This window comes from Scyliorhinus torazame, chromosome 4 (genome assembly GCF_047496885.1).
Source record: "Scyliorhinus torazame isolate Kashiwa2021f chromosome 4, sScyTor2.1, whole genome shotgun sequence".
Lineage (NCBI taxonomy): Eukaryota > Metazoa > Chordata > Chondrichthyes > Carcharhiniformes > Scyliorhinidae > Scyliorhinus > Scyliorhinus torazame.
Window position 1 is genome coordinate 141,233,470 of NC_092710.1, and position 19,641 is coordinate 141,253,110.

General features: G+C 48.8%; 1 protein-coding gene across 11 annotated transcripts in view; it reads right to left on the reverse strand.

Moving 5' to 3' along the window:
- LOC140410506 (myelin transcription factor 1-like protein) overlaps positions 1-19,641 on the reverse strand; it is a 676,895-nt gene that overhangs the window by 71,433 nt on the left and 585,821 nt on the right. For all 11 annotated transcript variants that reach the window (XM_072498671.1, XM_072498674.1, XM_072498670.1 and 8 more), the window contains one exon: positions 19,034-19,096. In XM_072498671.1, coding sequence (XP_072354772.1) covers positions 19,034-19,096 — 63 coding nt within the window. The remainder of the gene's footprint in view (positions 1-19,033; positions 19,097-19,641) is intronic.

Consider the following 19,641-nt stretch of genomic DNA (forward strand, 5'->3'; position numbering starts at 1 on the left):
GAAAAACAAAAAGCGCAACAATAAGACCATAAGATGTAGGAGCAGAAGTAGGCCATTCAGCCCATTAAGTCCGCTCTGCCATTCAGTGGGATCATGGCTGATATTTTGTTTTATATTGTGATGCACGATCAATGACCACTAAAACGAGGTTGTAGTCCAACTGAAGGCTTTAATAAGCGAGATGTTTCCCCCAGCAGCTCAGGTACAGAATGAGGGCTGCTGGGACGGCACAGGTTCTTATACCCCGCCTATCAGGGCGGAGCTATTATACACTCTAGCCAATAGCAAGCATATAGGTTCTACCAATGGTACTTCAGCCTCTCAGGTACCGTAATACCTATAATACCACAATTGAAGATGCGTTTGCATTCTATTACTCCAAATGAAACAATCATTGATTGTTGTAAAAATCCATTTGGTTCAGTAATATCCTTTAGGGAAGGAAATCTGCCATCCTCATCCGGTCTGGCCTCATGTGACTCCAGATCCACAGCCATTTGGTTGACTCTTAACAGACTTCCCAATGGCCTAGCAAGCAGGTTTTTCAGTTCAAAGTCAATTAGGAATGGGAAAGACGCTCATGCCCCACGAAATAATAAAATAACCCCAAATAATACATATTTAAAACACAACTTTTTGTGTGGGAAGTTCAGTATTTTCGTGAATTGCAAATGAATTGCAAATAAAATGCAAGCAGTGGATTACTGATTTGAACAGATATTATAATTCTGTTTTATTAAATAACTGTGCAACACAAAGATATGCAGAATAACATTGTTTTATAGATACTTAAGGGCTGGTTTAGCATGTAGTGATCTGTACATCTGCACATACACCAGGCACTACAGCACAGATGTAACAGCCACAGCATCACTAGAGGGCAGCATCAGAGACGGGTATAAAGGGTCGAGCCCAAGGCAGGATCCGCCTCTTTTAGAAGCACAGGGCTAGTGAGCAGCAGCAGACAGAGACAGCTCAGCATAGGCAGTTTACCTTAGCTTCACTGGTCATACCTCTTGACTGTATTATATCTAGTTGAGCTCTGGAAACAGAACAAACCCACTGAATAAAGTATTTGTGTTAACTGGAAGTCTACAATCTTTATTCAGACTTAGAGAATAACATATAGCACAGTGCTAAAGAGCTGGCTTTGAAAGCAGACCAAGGCAGGCCAGCAGCATGGTTCAATTCCCGTACCAGCCTCCCCGAACAGGCGCCGGAATGTGGAGACTAGGGGCTTTTCCCAGTAACTTCATTTGAAGCCTACTTGTGACACTAAGCAATTTTCATTCATTTCATTTCACTTGAAGCAGTGTAAAAACAGCCCATTCAAATATGTCAAAATTGATAAAGTCTACAATTGTTCTGCAGTCAAGAAAACCATCCTGACTATGGAAGAAGCAAGGATCCCACAGATTAATCTGTAAAAGGCAGGATAATTGAAGCAATGTAACTAAGTTACACGTTGCGCAAGATCAAAGATGGGCTATATCACGAAGGCACCATTTCCCCAACCTTTGCTTACTCCAAGCAGTCTCTGCTGGGACTGCGAAATCTGTGAATATAACTATAAAACATGTCTAACTGAGCGCCTGGCTCTCTGAATACTGTTTGATGGAATCAAAATGACAGGGAAATTAAAGAGAAAAGAAAGAGAAATCTGATGGACCATTTGAACCAGGCATAGCGAACAAAGTGGCATTGAGCATGTTTGCAGCGCAGAAGGGAAAGCTAAATATATGATTGGGCAATGACATTGTGGAAACTGGATGATATTTCTACTCCAACACAAAATACAAATCAGCAATTCGGTATATTGATGAAAGAGTTCAAATGAAAAAAAGCAGAAAACAGCAAAACAGAACATTAAGTGCCATGATGCAAATCAAGTGTATCTGATTATAAGTCAAAAGAAGGATTTTAAAATTGGTATAGGTCAATTTGTGATGTGTGGGGGATTATTCTTCGCAAATGATTCTAAATTAAGGGGGCAGACTGACAGAGCTAAAATTACTTTCATGTAAGAAGATAAAATTGAGAGGGGGCAGTTCTTTAAAATGCTGGCAGATATCAATAATGTAAATATAAATAGGTTAATCGAATTGAATGGCAAATTTAAAATGAATAAGTCTCAGGGGAGTCCTGAAATGAGAAGAAACAGGAGCTGAATATTTGCAATCCTTCCAGTACTTCTCTGACAGCCGTTGACCCAAAAGCAACAGAGTAAGGAAAATGTTGTCATTTGTGAAATCTGCGGCATGGTGGCACAGTGGTTAGCACTGTTGCTTCACAGCTCCAGGGTCCCAGTTTCGATACCTGACTTGGGTCGCTGTCTGTGTGGAGTCTGCACGTTCTCCCCGTGTCTGCGTGGGTTTCCTCCGGATAATCCCGTTTCCTCCCATAGTCCAATGATGTGCAGGTTAGGTGGATTGGCCATGTTAAATTACCCTTAGTCTCCAAAGAGGTGAAGTAGGGTTACTGGGTAACGACTTAGGGCGGAGGCATGGGCTTGAGGAGAGTGCTCTTTCCAAGGACCGGTGCAGACTCGATGGGCCGAATGGCTACCTTCTGCACTGTAAATTCTATGATTCTATAGCTGGGTGTTTCCCAGAAGTGGCTGAACTGTGAACTAAGGAAGTAAGTTGAAAATGAACTCTGGAAAGCTACATCACCAGGACTGTCATGATCCAAGGGAGGGAGCATTCGAAGAAGTGTGCCTTGCTGATGATATTTGTACCTGTGAAACTTGAACGTCAAAGCTATTGTCGGATAGGACTGCTGACCTATCCTGCCAGGATAAATGAGATGTTGTGGGACTGTGTAGCTATATTGTGTACTAAGAAGAAGTATTCATTGTGAATTACTTTACTCTCCTCCTTATTACAGCTTCAGTTTTAAACAAAGGTTCCCTATGTCAGGCCCTTTGGTTGCTGATCATCTCATTGGTTATATCAATACAGGAAAATGGAACATGGTCCCATTTCTATGTCCTGCAAATCTTCTTGGAAATATATAGCAGCCAAGATTTATTGCTGAGTGAGAGAGACTACAGCAATCTGCTCCTACTCATAAATACATATACTTTTTGACGTACCCCAGCTGCATCAAGACCCTAGAGATTTAGGAGTGATGTTTATACTGTGCTTCCAGGCAGGAACACTACATTTCGATCTCCACCATTGCCATAAAAGATCAATGCTTGGTAGATTTCAAGCCAAGTTACAAATAACTCAGCAATTTTCTCCCTCGTATCCATGACTTGTGATATGATATTGATTAGTTTATGTTATAAAGCTTTTGTCACTTTTGGTTACTTGAGACTGGTATTTCGTGCGAGCATGTAAAGTCTGCTTGTAGATTTCTGAAGAATGATGGGTGACATTGGAGGAGGCCCGGTCAGCATTTAAAATACCTTTCGGAAGACATGCTGTAGTTTGTATGGTAGTTGCCACTTGTTCCCTGAAGATCCTAAAATCTGTTTCAAAGTGTTTGATAAGCCATTGTGATCTGCTCCAGCTGCTTGTGTGAAGGTATGAATTTGAAACCCATTGCAAACACACAACTGGAACAGTCATCAGCCCATTTACCCAAGAATCATATATTCATCTCCAGCAATCATCCTCGTTAATAGCAATTGCTACCCAAGCAGATAGCCAACTGTTAGCATTGCTTCTTAAAGCTGTGCAACCTGATAAAATAGGTCATTGTTATTTGTGTTGTTATAATATTGTGTAAATGCACAATGTACTGTGTTGGTTGACCAAAAATTTTCAATAAAATATTTAATAAAAAAAAAGCTGTGCAACCTGTTGGGAAATCGCACATTTTAAGTGACAACTGTAAATATTTGCCTGGACTTGTGAACACTTAACCTCCTTCCACCTGCCTGCTCTCCTTGATTCTTGCAAGAAATTCGAAAGGCCCTAACATGCATTTGCCTCCTCCATCACAATCGTCTCTCAAACCGGAATCTTGTTCTCCACTATGGTTTCTGGTAATTCAGCATTTTCATTTCAAGGACATGAAATGGACCTGAAGACATGTCATGCACAGTTGATAGAATCTGAGAACAACAATCAGAGTACCATTATGATATAGTCCAGTTAATTGCTACATTTAAGTGATACGAAGCAATTAGGCAGCTGGAAACAGTGATAAATGAATTCCAAAGGAGTAGCTTCATGTTCTGGATAACTAACTAAAGATCAAACTTAGTCATAATTTTGACAAGTAATTTTAGTCGTGCTGAAACAAAAGTACTTATATTTTGTACACTATAACAAAATATGCCTAGTCAAATTCAACCAATTGTGGCTAGGTGTATTCCTGTAATAGTTTGGTTGCAATTTCACCTCTGAATTCAATAGCTTGCACAAGTACTGAGAATCAGGCTCAATAATGGAGTTACTTTACTCAGTGAGAATACAAAGTTAGGAAGAAGACCGTAAACAGTAGAAGGTAGACTTACCCGGTCAAAGTTCAGCTCTGCTGAAGACAAGTGAGTGCTGGATGCAGACTGGTCAAGCAAGAAGTTCACACAAAGGTCTGAGCATCATACTTTTATATCTCATTCATTTTCCGTAGGACAGAGTCCTCACAAACATTAAAATTTACATTCATATGTGAGTTGTTTTTGAAGATATCCAGAGGACCACACATACTGTGGGGGCAATTTTGCACTTGCGTTAGCCTTGAGTACAAATGGCGATGTGGGTGCAGAATGCCCGAGATTCTCGCCGGCTGGTAACATCACAAGGTCGCATCCAAGGGAACCTCATTTCAATCTGTTTTAATAAATGATCATAACTAAAGGGCTTCCCCACCGTATTTCCAACCCCCCTGCCCCCCCCTCCCCCCCCATCCCCACATTGAGCATTCCCCCCAAGCTGATGTGATGTCACATCAGCGAGGTTTACAACTGCTTTTGCAAAACATGAAGCAGTCGAGGGGAACTAGTTGTGGGCGTAAAGGTAAGTACAGCCCCTGGGGGGGAGGGGGAAGAGGAATATTCCTGGACACTGACACTGCCTACTGCCAAACTGGCACTGCCATTAAGTGCTCCATCGAGGGGGAGACATTCTGCTCCTGTGTGGGGGGGCTTCCTCTTTTCCGAGGCAGGGAGAGGGTGCGTTGCCGCTGTGCTTGTGGTGGGGTTCCCGCTTTTCTGTGGGGAGATGGTGGATTATGCTTTTCAGCACTTTGATTTCTGTGGAGGCAGCATTGACGGCTCTATCAGGCCCACCCCACCAGCAGGGTGGCAAAAACCCACCTCCAGATATCTGTGCACTGAGTGCCAGAGAATTTGAAGACGAAACTCGGCTGTGCAGCTGGAGAGCTATAAGCCGGCTTTCTTTCCTCAGCCAGCACTCTGCTCAAAGAATGACCTAAAATCTGCCCAAAATCTGTAACAGCTTCCGGTAGAGATGAGCATAATTTTGAACAGCTGTTGGAATAAAATAACGGGCGCGATTTAACCCCGCATTGCGCCCGGCACAGATCTAGGGGCACCAGGTAAACAGTTTGAGATTCAGTTTGCAATTCATCCGGATTCCATCCAAGAATGGAGAGAATATCATTCACCCTCATTTGCATTCATTTCAATTTCATAAGCGAGACTTAAGTCGAATGCAGCAGCCTCCCGGGAATTGCCCAACTCCCCAGTGAGAATCACGCAGGAGTTGTTTAGTACCCCTTTTCAAAAATGTGAAGCTGGTGTAATGGCCACTGAGGGGAAGTGAGGTGAGTAGCCATTTTCATTTCCATGCGTACAGCTCAAGGGCACCGGAGCTGCTGCCCCAGTGCTTCAGGTGGGGAACCCTCAAGGGGGTTGGGCTTGGTCAGGAGGCAAGCATTCTAGGTCAGGGGTCACCCCTAGATCGGGGAGGGGGGTAGGGAACGCTGGTAATTACATAGATTACATAGAACATACAGTGCAGAAGGAGGCCATTCGGCCCATCGAGTCTGCACCGACCCACATTAATCCCTCACTTCCACCTTATCCCCGCAACCCAATAACCCCTCCCAACCCTTATGGACACTACGGGTAATTTAGCATGGCCAATCCACCTAACCTGCACGTCTTTGGACTGTGGGAGGAAACCGGAGCACCCGGAGGAAACCCACGCGGACACGGGGAGAACGTGCAAACTCCGCACAGACAGTGACCCAGCGGGGAATCGAACCTGGGACCCTGGCGCTGTGAAGCCACAGTGCTAATCACTTGTGCTACCGTGCTGCCCGGTAAGGAGCTTTACATCTGTGAGGCCTTCAATGCCATCTTTAAATATTGTGGAGACCCATATCAGCGGCAACCACAGCTGCAGCCTGTCTGTCCTAACAAACTCTTTCAGCAAAGAGCCCTGCTGAGGCTTATCTCATGAAAGTCAATTTCATTCCTTCTGTCTGTGACCAGCCCGTCACAGCTGAAGGCTATTTCAATTGAGGAATTAGCCTTGTTAGTTGTGATAGCACTTCACGCTCCTGAACTCTCAAGTGCATCCTCAAGGGTACACATGCCACGTCTCGGAGGCTGATAAGTGCACTGTATGTCAAGCAAACCTTGAAGCCTGAACAGTGTGCCTGAACTCAAGGAGCCTACACACCATAGAGAGAGCTGCCAACAATCAAACACTACTTCCCGGAGGTGGAGGATAGATGTGAACGGTGCCAAGAAGGCCCGGCCACCCACGCCTACATGTTCTGGTCTTGCCCCAGACTTGCTGGGTACTGGACAGCCTTCTTTGAGGCAATGTGCAAAGTGGTGGGGGTGAGGGTGGAACCCTGCCCGAAAGTGAAGGTCTTCGGGGTATCAGACCAGCCAGATCTGCCGTTGCCTTTGCCTCCCTGATAGCCCGCCATAGAATCCTGCTCGGCTGGCGGTCAGCAGCACCACCCAAAGCTGCAGACTGGCTGTCCGACCAATCGGAATCTCTCCAAATGGAGAAAATCTAATTCGCCATCTGTGGGTCTGAAGAGGGCTTCCACAAAACATGGGAGCCATTCGCCCGACTGTTCCGAGACCTGTTTGCGGCCAACACATAAATAAATAAATAGCCAGTAGCCAGGGAGAAATAGCCAGGACCAGATAAAAAGAGGAAAGCGAGGGAGGACCGGGGGAAGCAAGGTGAGGTAGCAAAACCCAGCAAGAAAAAATGGGGAGCAGCAGTGAAAAAGGGGGAAAGGGGGGGACAGGGTCAAGGAGAGTGGAGCTGGAGGGGGGGGGGGGGGGCAGGGAGGATTGTATGCTGAGCCAGATGGCGACAAACTGTAAGTAGAGAAACCTAAGAAGTCCTTTGGGACTGTACAATAAATGAAAATGAACAGCAATGTATATAATTTTGAAAATGCCAATACAAAGATTTTTCAAAAACAACACTAAAGAGCAAGGATTCTGCACTGTGGATCTTCTCGCAACCAAAGGGTAAGTGTGTGGATCAAGGGAGGGTACCTAAGCATGGCCTCCCTAATGTTCCCTGCAGAGGTCTGTGGTCCAAGGGCTCCTGATGCAGCCGTGGGTGAGTGTGGCTCGCTATTTGGCACTCTGAGAGAAGGCGGGACACGTAACGGTGGGGGAGGCTTGGGTGATTTGAGGATCCGGGATGGAAGCCCTATCTGATTGTTGGACTATCTCTTCTCCAATTCCTTACAGATACCAAAATGGTGGCTGGAATTCATCTCGCAGAGGCCACGCTTGAATTCCTGGTGGCATCCGAGGCAGCCAGGCGCCAGATAAGGCAGCAGCGATGACGCAGGCTGGAGGTGGCACCCCATGTGCAGGGGGCCATCGCACACCCCAATGACACGGCCACCCATCAGGCTAAGGGACCCAGAAGGGGAGGCCAGCAACAGCCCAAGGTGTCGCAGGTCCTTCAATGAGATGAAAGACAACATGTGCCGCAGAAGACTCTATCTCAGGACAGAGAGAGTGTGGCACCTGTGTTCTGTCCTCATGGACATGGTACCCCGTGGAGGAGGAGGTCACCTGCTCCTGGTGGTCGTGGAGGTCTCTGCTACCCTCAACATTTATGCCACCAGTTCATTCCAGGGCTCGAGTGGGGACATGTGTGGAATTTCACAATCTATAGCCCACAGGTGCATCTGGGAGATCACGGATGCCCTATATGCCTGGGCATCAGAGTGTATCACCTTTGAGCTGGACCATGCCCATCAAGATGCCCGCTCTGCAGGATTTGCTGTGATTGCCGGGATGCTCCCGTTCCAGGGGGTATTCGATGGCATGCATGTCACCCTGCGCACACCAGGGCATCAGGGAGTGCCCTTTATTAACAAGGGGTTCTACTCCCTGAATGTTCAGATTGTGTGCGACCACCACCTCAGAATCATGCACGCGTGCGGTTGCTACCCTGGGAACAAGCATGAGAGCTACATCATGGGGCACTTAGAGATCCTCGGTGTCTTCGAGGACCATCCCAGGATGATGGGTTGGCTCTTGAGGGCAAGGGATACCCACTGAGGTCATGGCAGATGATGCCGGTGCAGAGGCCTGAGACCGAGGTGGAGACCCGTTATAATGGGGCTCATGATGCCACCTGTGCTGTCATTGAGCGGTGCACCAGACTGCTGAAAATGTGGTTCTAATGCCTGGACCGTTTGGGGTGGTTCCCTACAGTACACCCCCCAGAGGAGCTCCCACTTTGTGGTTGTCCGCTGTGCCCTCCACAACCTGGCACAGCAGTGGGTTGACATGCTGGAAGAGGAGGAGGGACATGTGGCTTCATCTCAGGATTAGGAGGAGCTGGAGGAAGAGCCCGAAGAAGAGCTAGAGGATGGAGAAACGGGCGGTGGCAAAGAGCTGACACGTCCGGCTGACCAGGGGGCCCTCATCATCTCCAGGTTCTCATAGTATAAGGCTGTGTCCGTCAGCCCAACAATCCCCCTAACCCTCCTTCCTTCCCAATCCCTCCATTTGCCTCTCCCTATTTTCCTCCTTCCCCCCCCCAATCCTTCCTTCCACCTCCCCCCATTTCCCTCCTTCCTCCAATTCCCCTTCTTCCCCCTTTCCCCAACCTCCCATCACACCGCACCTCCCCAAGCATCCATTTCCACCTCCAAGAGTCTGTGTAACCTCACTCCGGGTGACAGGCCTGTGTCAGCACTGTCCAGCAGGTCAATATACAAGGCAGGAGAGCGATGATAAACCAGTGTGAGGTTAGCTCTGGTACTCCTCAGTTTCTGCAAAATTCTGACTCCTGTCTCTGCTGACAGCGCGCTCACACCCATTCTCTGAACCGGGACTGCATCAGAGGCTTTTAATCTCAGATTACCCCCGGGGGGGGTAGGGGCTGAGGGGGCGCGGAGAGCAACAAGGGGGTTGGGAGGTGCAGGTAGTCCCGATGTGAAGATTAACGTGACAGAGGCTTCACATGTAACAGGTATACATGTGTTAAGAGTGAACATTTTACATTTCCAATTCCCCTAGCAACAGATAGTGAACCCCGTTCAGGACTCCTTTTTTTTGTTTTGAAAATCTTTTTATTGGCTTATCTCATATTTATAAACAGTTGCAGTGTATATACATTACATTTTTCTTGCCGCGCTAATTTGCTTTATTTTACAGAGGTTTGTTTTGTCCTCCATTTGACTAACTGTACGTACATTTTGCTGCCCTCCGGATCGGTCTATGATATCCCCCCCTTCCTCCTCCCCCCCCATTGGTTTCAGCACCCTTCCTCTTCTCTTGTGGTTTCCCCATTTCTCCCCCCCGCCCCCCCCCCCCCCCCCCCCCGGGGTTCCCCCGGGTTTGCGCAGTCCTTTGGTTCTTCATCTGTTTTTTTTTCCCTGGCTTACTCCTTGTTGCTGGCCTCAAACAGGTTTTGGAACAGGCCGACAAACTGCCCCCAAGTATCCAGGAAGCCTTCCTCTGACCCTCGGGTGGCGTACTTAATCTTCTCCAGGTGGAGAAATTCCGAGAGGTCAGCGAGCCAGTCTGCAGCTTCGGGTTGTGCTGCTGATCGCCAGCCGAGCAGGATTCTCCGGCGTCCGATTAGGGAAGCAAAAGCGAGGGCGTTGGCCCCCTTCCCCATGTGTAACTCTGGCTGCTCTGATACCCCGAAGATTGCCACTATTGGACATGACTTCACCCTCACCTCCACAATCTTGGACATTGCCTCGGAGAAGGCTGCCCAGATCCCAGCAAGCTTGGGGAAAGCCCAAAACATGTGGGTGTGGTTGGCCGGGCCCCTCTGGCACCGCTCACATTTGTCCTCCACCTCCGGGAAGAACCTGCTCATTCGGGTTCTGGTCAGGTGCGCTCTGTGCACCACTTTGAGCTGCATTAGGCTTAGCCTTGCGCAGGAGGAGGTGGAGCTCACCCTGCTCAGTGCTTCACTCCAGAGTCCCCATCCTACCTCTGTCCCCAGTTCGTCCTCCCATTTTTGTCTGGTCTCGTCCAGTGGTGTTCGGATTCTGTCCATTAGCTGCCCGTATATTTTCCCACATAGCCCTCCCCTTCTCGCTGCTTGTGCCTATCAGGTCCTCTAGTAGTGTGGTTTCTGGGGACCTGGGGTACTCTACTGTCTCTTTGCGGAGGAAGTACTTTATTTGGAGGTGTCTCAATTCCTGTCCTCTTGCTAGTTTCCACTTCCTCATCAGTTCGTCCAGTGTCACCAGTCTGTGCCCTACGTAGAAATCCCCGACCGTCAGTGTGCCCCCGCCCCGCCTCCATCTTTTGAAGGTGGTATCCAGCATGGCTGGGGGAATCTGTGATTGCCGCAGATGGGGGCCATAAGAGACATTTTGGTTATCTCAAAATGCTGCCTCAACTGGGTCCATGTTCTCAGCGTGGCCACTTCCACTGGGCTCGTTGTGTACCTTGCTGAGGAGGATGGGAGTGCTGCTGTGGCCAGGGCCCGGAGGGTTGTCCCTTTACAGGATGCCTCCTCCATTTGTACCCAATCTGTGTCGGGTTCTTGTACCCATCCCCTCACTTTTTCTGCCGTTGCTGCCCAGTGGTAGTATTGTAGGTTCGGTAGAGCCAGGCCCCCTCTGACTCTCCCTCTTTGCAGTGTCGGTTTGGGAATTCCCGGGTTCTTGCCCCCCACACAAACGCCATGATTAGCCTGTCTATGTTTTGCGAAAAGGCCTTGGGGATGAAGATCAGGATGGATCTAAACAGGAAGAGGTACCTTAGCAGTATGTTCATCTTGATCGTCTGCACTCTTCCCGCCAGGTAGAGTGGGAGTGAGTCCCACTGTTAAAGGTCATTTCTTACTTCCTCCACCAGGCTGGTCAGGATCCACTTGTGGATCTGTGTCCAGTCCTTGGCTATCTGGATCCCCAGGTAATGGAATCTGTTCTGGGCCGTTTTGAACGGGAGCCCCTTCAGCTCTGTCCCTCCCCCTTTTGGGTTCACTGGGAATGTCTCGCTTTTGCCCAGGTTAAGTTTGTAGCCCGAGAAGGTTCCAAACTCTTTCCGTATTTGCAGTATTGCCTTCAGTCCCTCCTGTGGCTTCGAGACATAGAGGAGCAGGTCATCTGCATAGAGTAAGACTCTGTGCTCTCTGTCTACTCTCCGGATTCCCTTCCAGCATTTTACATCCACAAGGCTATCGCCAGGGGTTCGATCGCTAGTGTGAACAAGAGTGGGGACACGGGGAAGCCCTGTCTTGTTCCTGACTGTAGCTGGAAGTATTCAGAGCTGGTGGTGTTAGTTCGGACACTCGCTTTGGAAGCGTTGTACAGGAGCCTCACCCAGGCGGTGAACCCCACTCCTAGCCCAAACCGTTCCAGTACCTCGAGGAGGGAGCTCCATTCGACTCTGTCAAAGGCCTTTTCTGTGTCCAGGGAGACATCACCTCTAGTGTTCTCTCCCCGGGGTGGGGGCGGGGGGTGGGGGTGGGGGGTCATTATCACATTCAGCAGCCGCCTGATGTTCGCTGTGAGCTGCCTACCCTTGCAAAGCCCGTTTGGTCCTCTGCGACCACCTCTGGTACGCAGCCCACCAGCCTTTTGGCCAGGACCTTTGCGAGTATTTTCCCATCCACGTTCAGCAGTGAAATGGGTCTGTATGGTCCACATTCCGTCAGGTCTTTATCTTTTTTGGGTATTAGTGAGATTGTGGCCTGCGCTAGGGTTGGGGGCAGGGTGCCCCCTGCCAGTGAGTCCACGAACATGTCCCTTAGGTGTGGGGCCAGGACTGGTGCGAATTGTTTGTAGACGGTTCCCGGCGCCTTCCCCGCCTGCATGGTGCTGATGCTCTCCATGATTTCTCCCAGGTCTATTGGTGCTTCCAGCTCCCCCCGTTTGTCTTCCACCACCACTGGTAGTTCCAGTCTGTCTAGGAACTGTTTCACCCCCGTGTCCCCGTGGGGGGCTTGGAGGTGTACAGCCCCCGGTAGGTCTTGAATGCCCGATTGACCTCCTTTGGCTCTGTTACCAGTCTGCCTTTGCTATCCTTAACCTGCACTATTTCCCTCGTGGCTGCCTGCTTTCTCAGCTGGTGAGCCAATAGGCAGCCAGCCTTGTCTCCGTGTTCGTAGAAGGTCCCCCGTGTCTGGCGGAGTTGGTACACTGCTTTCCTAGTGGATAGCAGGTTAAAGTCCATTTGCAGCTTTTTCCTCTCCGCCAGCAGCCCTAAGGTCGGGGCCTTGGAGTACTTTCAATCGACTTCCAGAATGGAGTCCACCAGTTGTTGCCTGGCCACCCTCTCTTCCCCATCTCTACTTGCCTTGTCGGCTATGATCTCTCCCCTGATCACGGCCTTCAGTGCCTCCCAAAACGTGGAGGGTGAGACCTCCCCATTTTGGTTGTTACGAATGGAATCGCCTATGGCCTGCGATATTTTTTGGCAGAAAGCCTTGTCGGCCAGGAGGTCCGTGTCCAGCCTCCACGTGGGGCGCTGGGCCCTGCCTGTCTCCAATCTCACATCCACATAATGTGGAGCGTGGTCGGAGATAATGATCGCGGAATGGTCTGTTCCCGTGATCCCTGGAAGCACCGATTTCCCCACTGCAAAGAAGTCCATACAGGTGTATACCTTGTGCACCTGCGAAAAGAACGAGAACTCCCTTTCTCCTGGATGCAGGAACCTCCATGGGTCCACCGCCTCCATCTGTTCCATGAAGGCCCCTAGCTCCCGAGCCATGCCAGACGTTTTCCCCGTTCTGGGGTTTGATCGGTCGGTCAGTGGGTCCAGCACACAGTTAAAGTCACCCAACCCCCCTTCCCAATAATCAGTTGGTGTGTGTCAAGGTCGGGGATTTCTGCCATGGTCATCTTTATGAATTCCGAGTCGTCCCAGTTGGGAGCGTACACATTTACCAGTACGACAGGTGCCCCTTCCAGGACACCGCTGACCATGACGTACCTTCCCCCTGGGTCCGTGACTGCCCGTTCAGTGCTCCTCACTCTTCTTGATCTTTTGTGGTCTATTGCTACATCTGAGTGTGTCCCCAGGATGCACATCTTGAGGTGGAGGCAGTTTGCTGCTTTTGCGCCCTGTGGCCATTGATGCCTTGGCGGATGTCCTCTGGAGGGCCTGGAGCTGGAGGGCCCTGCCTGACTTAGTGATGCCAGAGGCGTCGCTGTGCCATCCTGTTCCGCCCGCTACCCTTAAGATGCGCTGGTATCAGGAGAGGTAGATTCGGAAGAACTGGAGACCTCCATCGTCTCCTTGCTGTCAGGCCCTGGGTTGGCTTCCAGCACTTCCTCTTCCCTGACGGTGTCCCATGGACCCTGGGGGGCTCCAGAGGACGTAGGGGCAGCTGGAGTGAGCTCCAGAGGCCTCTGGTTCTGCCAGATTTGGCGGCTTCCCATTGTCTATATCATGGTGTCAACGCCCTTGGTGATGGTCCTCAGTGAGTAGGCCATTCTCTGGAGTGCCTTGGCAATGCCCACCTGCATCTGGGACATGACCCTTAGTGACTGGGACATGATATTGAGGCTCTCAGCCACGGTCATCACAGTCTGAGCCATGCCTTTGGCACCACCACTAAAGATGCTGATGTTGTGCTCCAGGCCTTCCACAGCGGATGGCACCCCAGCAGTGTTGGCCTCGGTGACACACATTGTCGGCATTGTTTCCTGTGCCCAAAGCCTTTGGAACTCCTCCAATATGCAATGCAGTCGCTATAATATCGCTGACATTCCCTCCTGAATGTCACGGCTGTGTCCTGTCATTTGCGCTCTTTTCTTTTTGTTTTATAAATTTAGAGTACCCAACTCATTTTTTTCAATTAAGGGGCAATTTGGCACGGCCAATCCACCTATCCTGCACATCTTTGGGTTCTGTGGGGGGAGACCCATGCAGACACGGGGGAAAATGTGCAAACTCCACACGGACAGTGACCCAGAGCCGGGATCGAACCAGGATCTGCATCAGCTCTGAGAGAACCTTGTGCAAAGGCTCGGCATCTGGCTGGGACCCAGCTGAATCCAGGGATCCAGCAGACCTCCGACTGCTGTCTCTCTTGGGAATTCCTGTCTCCCCCTGATATGCATCAGCAACTGTGTGGAGCTCACCAGATTGTGCCCCAGAGGTCCGCCCACTAATGTTGCCCACCGAAGTGTGTGTCTCTGTGCTGGTGGAAATTGAAGATGATAGCTGTGACACCTCGATGGTGGTGTCCTTGGAGCTCTCCTCCTGGGTGGCGTGAGGGGAAATGACTCCAAAAATCTCGGCCTCATCAGATAGAGGTCCTAAGAGACAATGGACATGTGGTCAGTGAGAGGGAAGAATAATTTTGGCTGATATGAATACCTCACTCTGGGTGGAGGACAGTGGATCCTCATCTCTGTGGCGCAGGCCAACTTCGCTTTAGTGACTAATCTCTCCTCGGTCAACGGCGCAATCTCCAGTGGAGCAACTTCCACTCATAGCGGGTGGGAACTCTGGAATCTCACCCCTGTCTTGGCACTTTCCTGCTTTTTATGAGCTATCTTCTACTGCGGGGACAAAGAGGGGGCTTTGTGAGCCACACACATGGTGGAGCGGGGTGTCTGGAATATGCACCTGGATATGAAAGGGTTGGGCTGGTTGATGCCAGGGGTTCTGAGGAACAAGTATGAACATCAGGGGCGAAATTCTCCGGAAACGGCGCGATGTCCGCCGACTGGCGCCCAAAACGGCGCAAATCAGACGGGCATCGCGCCGCCCCAAAGGTGCGGAATGCTCCGTATCTTTGGGGGCCGAGCCCCAACATTGAGGGGCTAGGCCCGCGCCGGACGAATTTCCGCCCCGCCAGCTGGCGGAAAAGGCCTTTGGTGCCCCGCCAGCCGTCGCGCAAATGACATCTCCGGGCGGCGCATGCGCGGGAGCGTCAGCGGCCGCTGATAGCATTCCCGCGCATGCGCAGTGGAGGCAGTCTCTTCCGCCTCCGCCATGGTGGAGACCGTGGCGGAGGCGGAAGGTAAAGAGTGTCCCCACGGCACAGGCCCGCTCGCGGATCGGTGGGCCCCGATCGCAGGCCAGGCCACCGTGGGGGCACCCCCCGGGGCCAGATCGCCCGCACCCCCCCCAGGAACCCGGAGCCTGCCCACGCCACCGTGTCCCGCTGGTAAGGTAGGTGGTTCAATTTACGCCGGCGGGACAAGCATTTTAGCGGCGGGACTTCGGCCCATCCGGGCTTGAGAATCAAGCGATTCCCGCCCCCGCCGAATCTCCAGTGCCGGAGACTTCGGCAACCAGCGGGGGCGGGATTCACGCCAGCCCCCGGCGATTCTCCGACCCGGCGGGGGGTCGGAGAATTTCGCCCCAGCTGTGGGAAGGGTGCAAGGTGACGGCCAGTGATTGTGATGGCGGGAGGTTTGGGAATTTGAGGGGTAGCAGGTGGAACTGATGCCAGGAGAGAGGTGGTAACTTACCCTTCCAGCCCGCTGAAGGTCGTTGGCCTTCTTCCAACATAGGTAGCGTCGAGAAGCCTTGTGAGGTCGGCACCCCCAAAGTGAGGAGCAGGTCTGAGCGCTGCCATCCCTGTGTATCAACTGGCAGTGAGTGGTGAGGGAGCATTTAAAAGAAGCTCCCCCTTGTTAGCGGCAAGAAGCTGAGGTACGAGTCTAGCGAATCAAACGGCAGAACAGCCAGTAATGGTGGGAATCTTGTGGGGCCTCATTTTCCACACTAAATGGCTCATTTTTGGCACTAAGAGCTGTTGAAAACGGGCTGCAATCTCGCCGAAGCGGCCATCGAGAAATTTCCCCAAACTCGACAAAAATGGCACTTAGAAATTTTTCCTTTGAATCCCGCCCAACATTTATTGTGGAATTTCAAATGGATCAGCTTTGACATAGCATTTTAATCACACTCCAGTTATATTGCTGTAAGGACCCATACAGACAATTTCATGATTTAACTTATTTGATAATTGTTTCTCTGTTAAAATTTGACTTTCAGAGTCGGTGTGTCTTGGAATACCCAAAATGAATCTGCAGACGATCAGTTATTGTACGTTTGGCAGAATTAGGGCAGATTGTGTTGTTTTTACAATTAAGTCTAAAAGAAAGTGCTTCAGAAACTGAAAATGGTTTAGTCTTGAACTGTCACCATAAACAAGATGCCTTTTTGGTGACGCTAGTTAAGCAGAAACGTGTTGTCAAAACTGGCATGGGGCCGGAAACTGGATTGTGTTTAGATCAGACAGCTCGTTGCTTAGCAACAAACAGATTTCCGCTATGTTAATATTCATCAACCGACATGGCAAAAATAGTCAGCAGGTGTTTGCAAAGGTTTTGTTGGCAATTCAACATTCATCATTGATTCAAGACGTAGTGGTGTGTAGTTCTGAATTTATTTTTATTTTCCACCTGCCTGATCTGGAAGGATATTCATTGTCACAGACTGACATGTCTGAAGTATAGTAGTGTTCTTACTCCAGTAGTTAATCATAAAATCATACAGCACAAAAGCCTTTCAGTCTGTTGTGTTTCTCCAAATGCCATCCAGTCATCCCTAACCATCTGTTCTTTCCTCATTGGTCTGCAAATCATCCCTTTATAAGTTGAGATCCAACTCCCTTTTCAAAGTTATGACTCAATCTGTTTCCGTCACCCTTTCAAGCAATGCATTCCAAATCATAACCTCCATTAATATTGTTAAATAAAATACACCTGCCCAATAATAAACCAATAAAGAAATTCAAAGTGTGAAGAGACATTATGAAAAGCAGCTGACTTGCAAGCTTGCATGTTGTGCCAGCAATGATTAAATTAATGAACACACTTTCTGTTCACAAGTAACAATGCAGACCTCATTTGCATATGTTTACGTTGTCTGGAGGTTTGGTCAAGTGTGGTCTGATGGGAAAATGACCCCAACACTGCAGGAGCTAATTTAGGTAACACAAGTGGTACAGAGTATAGGCCCACAGCACAGAGGAAATCTGGGCACTTCTGGGATCTTACAGGTAGCAGGAGTATTGGAATCAGTGGTGTAGTGGTAATGTTACTGGACTAGTACTCCAGAGGCCCAGGCTAATGCTCAGGAAAAGGAATTCACATCCCACCATGGCAGCTGGTGGATTTTAAATGCATTTAAGTAATAAATCTGAAATAAAAAGCTAGTTTTGGACAGTTAGCACTGCTGCCTGCGGCGCTGAGGACCTGGGTTCGAATCCCGGCCCTGGGTCATTGTCCATGTGAAGTTTGCACATTCCCCACGTGTCTGCATGGGTTTCATCCCCACAACCCAAAGATATACAGGGTAGGTGGATTGGCCATGCTAAATTGCCCCTTAATTGGAAAAATTTAATAAAAAGCTAGTCTCAGTAATGGTGGCCAGGAAACTCGCCTAGGTCACTAATGTTCTATGGGGAAGGGATTCTGCTGTCCTTATCTGGTCTGGCCTATATGTAATGCACAGCAATGTGGTTGACTCTGAACTGCCCGCTGAAAGGACCTAGCAATGGCACACCCTGTTCAGCTGACTCTGCAAGGTCCTCCATATTAATATCTGAGGGTTTGTGCCAAGATATTCCCACAGACTAGTCAAACAATGGCCACGCTTATTCATATTCACCAAATCATAACTTACAGCCAGAATCCTCCAGCACAAAATTACCACAAAAGATGGCAGCACAGTGGTATACAGCTAGGAGGGATTTGCCTTTGGAGTCCTCAACATTGACTCCAGGGCCCATGAAATCATATGGTCAAACATGGGAAGGAAACCTCCTGTTGATATTCACCTGCCACCCTCCCTCAACTGATGAATCAACACTATTACATGTTGAACACCAATTGAAAGAAGCATTGAGGATAGCAAAGGCACAGAATGTACTCTGGTTGCTGGACTTAAATGGCCATCATCAAGAATGACCTGGTAGCACCGCTACTAATGGAGCTGGCCAAGTCCTGAAGGATATATCTGCCAGACTGGGCCTGTGGTAGGTGGTGAGGGAATTAACAAGAGGAAAAAAACTATTTGACTTCATCCTCGCCAATCTACCTTTCACAGCTGCATGTATACATGAAGTATTGGTAGGAGTGACGATCGTGTAGAGATGACGATACATCTTTACATTGTGTTGTGTGGTCCTACCACTGTCCTAAATGGGATAGACATAGAATGGATCAAGCAGCTCAAAACTGAGCAATCATTCATGAGGAGCTGTGGGCCATCTTACAGCAGCAGAGTTGTATCTTACCCAATGATTTAGCTGGTTAAGGCAGAGGTTAGCTGATTCTTTCAGACCGGGACAGTTATTGGTTGAATCCTTGCTTGAGCTCATTTAATTGATCTCATCCAGCATAACTGTAGTAGTGTCTTTGTAATTGCCACGGCACTCATGAATTAGGAAAATAAAACAATCAGGGATTTTGTTCCAGATTGACACCTTGCTGGAAGTGTGGGTGTAGATGTTTCGGGAAATACAGGAACTGGTTTGGTTATGTTGTCCTAGGGCCTACCACCACTCACTATCCAAGTTCACACTTGAAGAAAGACAAGTTGGGAATGACATCTGTAGAGCTAAATCCAGCAAGAAGTTAACCCCTTCATAAAAAGGAGGAAAAGGCCAGAATGGGATTGATAAAAAGTGAAAAGGATAAAGGATATTGTACAGCTTAAAGACCCAACACCTACCTCCTATGAGAAGCATAGTTTCCAGTGATATGGCCAGATCCATCACAGCCAGGGGTCGGACATCTACCACAAAAATAAAAGGAAGGCATATTGATCAGATAGATGTACCTTGTATCAGTTATAAAATTTATAGATAGAAAACAGAGAGGACAAGAACTGCCAGTTTGGCAGCTGAATTATTTTTATATCCTCTAAAAATAATGCTCAAATATACATATAACTGTACAATGTACAATGTAAAATTTTGACACATTAGATTTACGTGTGACAAGAATTGCACAAGTATTTTTTTTTTACATATCTGATGGTAGAATTTTAAAAAACATAATTAAAATTGGATGAACATTAAAAGATTTTAACTAAAATAAAAACATCCTAATTAACATATCTGTTCTTTGCAGAGCTTCCAGTGGATGTAATCTACATAATTTGGCTAATAATCAACAATATCTGTTGCTTAGATTAAATAAGTGCATGGCTATACAAGTTGTAATGGAACAGCTTTATAGAATCAAATCTCCCCCTGCCTTCCCTCATTCTCTCTGTCAGTCACTCCCATGCTGCTGCCTCTTTCCAGTCAGCTGCCAAGTATACATAATAATATATTT